The sequence below is a fragment of the Rhagoletis zephyria genome, unplaced genomic scaffold (genome assembly GCF_001687245.7).
Source record: "Rhagoletis zephyria isolate East Lansing unplaced genomic scaffold, Rhagoletis_zephyria_1.1 Rzeph_scaffold_08172, whole genome shotgun sequence".
Lineage (NCBI taxonomy): Eukaryota > Metazoa > Arthropoda > Insecta > Diptera > Tephritidae > Rhagoletis > Rhagoletis zephyria.
Genome location: NW_016165252.1, coordinates 1 through 6,317, shown reverse-complemented (window position 1 = coordinate 6,317; position 6,317 = coordinate 1). Strand labels below are relative to the sequence as shown.

The following is a 6,317-nucleotide window of genomic DNA, read 5'->3' as shown; positions in this document are numbered from 1 at the left end:
ACATTTGGCTTTGTCCGCCGGAGGATGCATCGTAAACAGTCGGCTAAATAGCCCGCGCATCACTTCGGATCCGACGAGGCGTGGTCGCCGAAAGAGATTTGGACTCTGTCGTCACACTTCGTCCAGTTGAACAATGATCTCATGGTTGATCAATGCCTGCTCACACCAGAGGCGAAGTTACAGATCTCAGAAGCTCTTCCCACTTCTTCTGCTTATGTACGTTCATTGCCGAGACTCCGTGGTTAGATCTCTGATACGGGGATTTCCGGGATCGGTCTGAGGAAGGTTGTCACGCTTATCGGCTAAGACAGCCGCTTCGGCGGGAAAATTCGGACGGACAACCCTGCGGAACTTACGCTCACCTACGTGAACATCGGTTGGTGTGGGTAGGACAGTGAAGGTGCTTTCAGTAACTTCCGCAAAGCCTTTTCAATCAGTTTTAGAAAAGGTGACATAGGTCCGGTGTTCCGCGGAAGCAAAGTCGGCACGTTTATCAATCGGGATGATTATGGGCAGATGGTCCGAAGTCCGCTACAGTTAAATTATAGCACCTTTGTGTGCCTTGGGGAACCGATTGTGATATGGGTTGTGAGTGAGTTGTATTGCCTGCCGGTCCCCTGTTGTGTGTGGTCCTGACGAGGGTGCTGCCTTGTCGGGCGTCGCGGGGGAGGTTTGCGACTGGGCAGCAGAGCATGGTCCCACATAGTCACTCGTCCAATCTCGTGTGCTGCGGCGTCCGGAACATGCCCTTAAGTGGCACCAGCCAAGGCAGGAGTTGTATTTGACTGATGTCACATTACGGTATGTTCTGGACCGACAAACCGAGAAGATTGTCGGAGGAACTAGGAGTTGCCGGCGGCGGTGTGTTGGTGGAGGTGCGGTAGTTTCCATATGCATATCTATTGTTGTGTTGTGTTGGGGTGTGGGTGTGTTAGTGTTGTGCTGCTCGGGGCACAACCTGTGGCCACAAACTACGTGGTCCACTGCCGGTGCGTTCTTAAGCCCGAAAAGTTGCGTAGATGACTCCACCTGTCTCAAGTGTTGCACCTTACCGAGGTGGAGTTTGCATGCAATCGTCTCTGGCATACACAGCAGGTGTATATTTCTGGCCCTGGGTTTGACTCTATGCCAGCCTTGCGCAGAAGAGTACGGAACAGATGTAGTCTCATAATTGAACAAAGTTTGATGGATTTCGCCGACCTGAATGGCCCTAGATCACCGAACCAGCAGTCCTTGATCAGGTAACGCGAGCCATTCCGGTACGTAGAACCGGCTGTCGTGGGAATGTGTTGTTGAGACCTCTTATAAGCTGGTAACCAAATATAGCTCCGTGAAATATGCAGTACTAGAATTTCAACAAAACTCATAGCTGAATTACAGAATATATTGATCGTTACCAACGTAATTAGAATTACGGTTAAAAAAACAATTTTTGGAAATAAAAATTGTTGGGTTACAAAATTGAAGGCAACGTGCCGAATTGACCTGCATATAGTTATTGCAAACTTTGCTGGTATTTTTTCACTAACTTTTTTTGTGGCCCCCAAAAATGTAGATAAACTCGTTCCATTGTATTTACTTTTTTATATAGAAATTTAAGCTGAGCTGTGTTTTTAAATAATTATCAAAGCATCTGGTGTGTAATAACATTTGTACATGAACGTCACTTACACTATGAATATCTTACTTAAAAATCAATTATATTAAATACATAAACTAGTATGACTCCGACCTACAGCATGCCCTAAGGATATTTTATATCTAGTATGTAAAAATAAAAAGGAAAAGTTGTAAATTAATTGTTGAACTATTTTAAGACAGTTTCTGACTCAGATTTCTTCCTTTACTGCGCTGCTGCTCAGCTTTCAAAAGAAACAGCAGCTGGACGATACTTCTCAAAGAGCTGTTCCAATCTCTCAGTCGATACAGTTGAGCTCAAACCGTATCCCCAATTCTTCATAACCACATTTGTGCTGCTGTTGCCCATATTAATATCCATAATGAATCGCTCGGGAAATACTGGTTCGTTCGATTCAAGGCCATCAGTTACCGATTGATTCAGTTCCATCGGCGTTTTTATATTAAGTTTTTTAGTAGGTTTCACAATGCGGTAGATTTCCGACAAATGTTTGTAATAACGTTGATTGAGACGACAACGACTCGCCGGATCACGCGCTACGTAAAGACGATAGCTTTTCAGGGCATATTGGAATGCAAAACGGCACGATGTTACTGGAAAGAAGAAGGCGATGAAAGGAATGTTGTAAGTACTTACAGAGAAGATATTTTAAAAGCAAATGTGGAATGAGTGTTTTAATTACCGATAGCAATAATAAAATACGCTTACCACTTGTTTGCAATTCCGATGCCACACTTTCCCACGCTTTATTCTTCTCTGCCTCGGTGGCTTTTTGGTAAATTTGCGGATAACGACGCACAGCCAATATCACTCGGTATGCATCTACGTCGGGTATCTTTTGTAACATTGGATTTACTGTGTCTTTTTTAGCCATGAGTTCTTTGCGTTTTGAGGCGTCAGCCAGATATTTCTGTTCCTCTCTTACGCAGCGTTCGAATTCGTCAATCATTTTGTTTCGCACTATATAATAAAAAGGTTCCCTATTGTGATATTGTTCTTCCAGCAAAAAGTCTAACTTGGCCAATACACGCCACCACTCTATTGACCATTTGTTATCGATGCCAATCTCCAAGTCACGCATGTATTTGTAGAATCCGTTTTTGAACAGCGTCCATGTGTTGTACCATATTTCTAAAAATATTTAATTCATATTTAATATGAACATATATAAATATTTTTGTGTGCGCCCTAATTCCCACGCCAATGGCAAAACTCATCGTATGTTGATTGCTTTAACTACTGCACCGCATATTCAATACTCCTAACAATTTGTTATTGGCATAGGAATTGGGCCGTAAATCATGAAATATACTAACTGTTTGACACGACGGGATTTATTTGAATAGCTGCTTGCCAATCGGCGATAAATGATAATTTTGCGCCAGATACTCGTGGTATATTTTTCGTCTGATCTCTGATATTATCGAAGAATTTTTCTACCGAATCTTTTATGGGCAGTAAACCCAATTGAGCTGTAGTGAAAAAAAAAATATTAAAAATTCATAATGAAGAATGAAGAATGGCTTAATGTACGAACTAAAGGTGTGTTAAACACATTTCTTTTATACATAAGTACATATCGTCGTTTAAAGTACAAACCGCATATTAAGAAAATGCAAAACCTGTCTTATTTCGAAACGGTTCTCTCTTTTATCTCTAATTACCTCTACCTTATACATATATCTAAACCAAGCCAGGGGGTTGCGTTGAACAAATCTAATTTTTGGCACTTTAAACGACGATATGTATGTACATACATATGAAAATACACATACATACTGCAACCAAGTATTACCTGCTTTCTTGTTGAATGTTAGGAAGTAGGTGTTAGTTTCCTGCCACACTTTGATAGCGATTCTTATAGGCTTCGTCAGCTCTTCCATAGGCGCAATTTGCGGAAAATGCGTAAAGTTCTCCGATAGAAAATTCCAACAGGCTTTGCAAATATGCACTATAAAGATAGAAAATATGATTTCGTAAAGAAGAATGATTTCGTAAGGATATGGAAGAATCGCCACTCATACAAACTTACCGGGCAAGTTGAAGCGCTTTGCCAAATACGCCCAACAGAATTGTACCTGCGCTGCATTGCTGGGGAACTTTTTATGTAAAAATGGAATGGATAACACCGCTCTGATAAACATAGCCGTTGTGCTCATTGGCAGCGAATATTTTTGATCCAACGGTGGACCATGTACTACCAATTGGTTACCATTCACCGAGCTAATCAACTCGATCATTATTTCGTTTGCATTAAGCTGTGACGCTGGTGTTAAGTGTGGTCGAGCCAAAACTGTAGCTGGTATTTTCGACTCGATTGAAGTTGGCGGCCTAGGTTTTGTGATATTTGTAGACAACGTAGTTTGCGATATGGCAGGAGGCGGCACAACAGCATTGGCATTTGGCAGAGGGATCACAGTGGAGATTGTTTTATTATTGGAGACGTTACTCAGTGGCGGACATTTAGTAATATTTGTTTTGTCCGGCAAAGAATAAGGTAGATTTATGATGCCTGAAGGACGTTGTGACAGTGCTGATGGCTCCACCATTGGCGAAAGTACAGTCTGCGCGGGAGCAGGCAGGGGCACAGCTGGAGCGGTCGCACGTAGTGGTAAGAGTGTTGGGTGCATCGTTTGCGGTGCCGGAGGCGGTGGTGGTGTAGCAGGCTGGCCCGAAGTCACTGCTGTTATTTGTAGGCCTTTATTAATGAAGGGCGCAGAGAATGCTGCACGTGGCGCTAAACTGACAGCCGATACAATTTTCGGTGTTTTAATCGTATCGAAAGTTTGTGTTTGATTTTGAACACATTGTGGTTCTATTGTCACAGGGGGCAATAGCTGGCCCATATTCGCAGGCATAATTGGTAATTGTGGCTGTGTTGGAAGATGTGTTTGTTGTGTTTGTTGTGTTTGATGTGTTTGATGCGTTTGATGTGTTTGATGTGTTTGATGTGTTTGATGTGTTTGCTGTGTTTGATGTGCTTGATTAGTTTTATTAGACATCTTTGTTTGCGCTTGTATAGGAGTGACCGGGAGAATTTGAAATGTATTTTGTTGGGACTGTGGCATACGCGGCAGGGTGATGGTCTGCATTGGATTTGGCGGCTGGGGCGGTGCTTGTAAGCGTACTTGTATTTGCGATGCCTGCGGCATTTGTAGCCGAGTCTGTGTTGATGTTTGTGGGTACATTTGAAATTGCGGACGCGTCTGAACAAACATTTTTACAGGTTTTTGCGGTTCTGCTTGCAATTGCGCCTGTGTTTTTACGCGAATTTGTGGCGATTTCGATTGTGGATAAGATGTTTGCGACTCTTGCTGTACGATAGTTGCATGTGTTTTCGGCTGTACTTTTGTTAGCGTTACAACCAAGTTCGAGGGTGAATAGGTGGAGGTGGTAGCTGTGTTAAACGAGGGGGCCGCGGCGGATGTTGTGATAGGCGTTTGTTTTTTCTGCTGCTTTGATCGAATAGTGACATTCTTAATTTGTCCATTATTTGTCTCAATAGTGACATTTTTAACCGGCCCCTTATTTTGATCGATATTGACGTTCTTAACCTGTCCACTATTTGTATCGATTTTCGAAGAACTTATTGTATCTTCATCGAGGCTAACTGATATTGGTACGATAGGACTCGAAGTCATTGGTGATGCTTGCGGTAGTTGAAGCGTTTCAATGGGCTTAAGTGGCACAATCGGCTGTTGTATGGTACTGGGAATGGCTTTAGGTAGATCAGCTAACTGTTCATTTGGTTTGTTTATCGGTTCAGAAACGGGTGACGCTGTTGGTGTGGACGTTTCTTCATCACATAATATGGACGATAACATAAGTGATCCAATACTTTGTTTAGTTTTTGGACGTGCGGGTTTTTGTGCCTTCGCCAGGGAATACAATTCTGCGATTATTGATTCGAAATACCATTTATCCTGCAACTGGTAGCTGTGTTTGCGCATATTGACCAGCTCCCAGTAGAACGATCGTAAAATAAGCCAAGTGACTTCGCATTGGCCAGATGTAACGGAACCGCCTAAAAGTGAATGTGTGAGCAAAAGTACATGCGTTATAATTATCATATACAATAATGTATGTACATTATGTTGCCTCACGTCTCTTATATTTTTTTTTATCTTCATGCGAGTTACATATGTATGTATGTATGTCTGTATAAATTTTTATTCTTTTTATAACTCCCACAAAAATATTTTAGATCTATTAAAAAAAAAACTAAACTCGTTAGAACTGCAAAAATTTCAAATTCGTGCTTAAAATTTTTGCAGCATATTGAACTCTCTAAGTAAAATTTTTAATGATCCAAAAGACCTTCTTCTTCTTGCTGTCGGGTCGGAAGGACCGATTACGGTTAAAGGTCAGGGGTATTAAAAATATTCAATGAAAAAATATGCTGCTAAATTATACTATAAGTTTCGGGCGGTAATTATTCAATTTATATATTTCCCTCCAAATTCAGATTGACCTATAGCGCACTCACGTTTAATCGGAAGAATATTTTATCTTCGTTTATTCTCATAATTTTTTCATATTTAATGACCCCTGTCAGAATTTTGTGCATAACATTTTTATACCCGAGCGCACTTGTGCACAAGGGTATATTAATTTTGTTCACATAACGGTTGTTTGTAACAGCCAAAACGAATCGAGATAGATATAGACAAATGTATAC

At 41.4% G+C, this 6,317-nt stretch overlaps 1 protein-coding gene across 1 annotated transcript; it reads right to left on the bottom strand.

The window, feature by feature from the left end:
• Window positions 1–1,569: 1,569 nt before the first annotated feature.
• Window positions 1,570–5,724, bottom strand: Hmr (Hybrid male rescue). Its single transcript, XM_017630853.1, has 5 exons — window positions 3,672–5,724; window positions 3,435–3,590; window positions 2,956–3,111; window positions 2,348–2,770; window positions 1,570–2,232 (listed from the first exon to the last, which is right to left on the bottom strand). The coding sequence occupies exons 1-5, from the start codon at window positions 5,707–5,709 to the stop codon at window positions 1,859–1,861; spliced, it is 3,147 nt and encodes a 1,048-aa protein (XP_017486342.1). The 5' UTR covers window positions 5,710–5,724; the 3' UTR covers window positions 1,570–1,858.
• Between the last annotated feature and the right edge of the window lie 593 nt (window positions 5,725–6,317).

Coding starts and splice junctions, on each gene's coding strand:
- Hmr (XM_017630853.1), bottom strand. CDS start 5,709: ATGATAATTATAACGCATGTACTTTTGCTCACACATTCACTTTTAGGC. Junction 3,112..3,434: donor AACATTCAACAAGAAAGCAG/GTAATACTTGGT, acceptor TTTTCACTACAG/CTCAATTGGGTTTACTGCCC. Junction 2,771..2,955: donor AAATCCCGTCGTGTCAAACA/GTTAGTATATTT, acceptor AAATATTTTTAG/AAATATGGTACAACACATGG.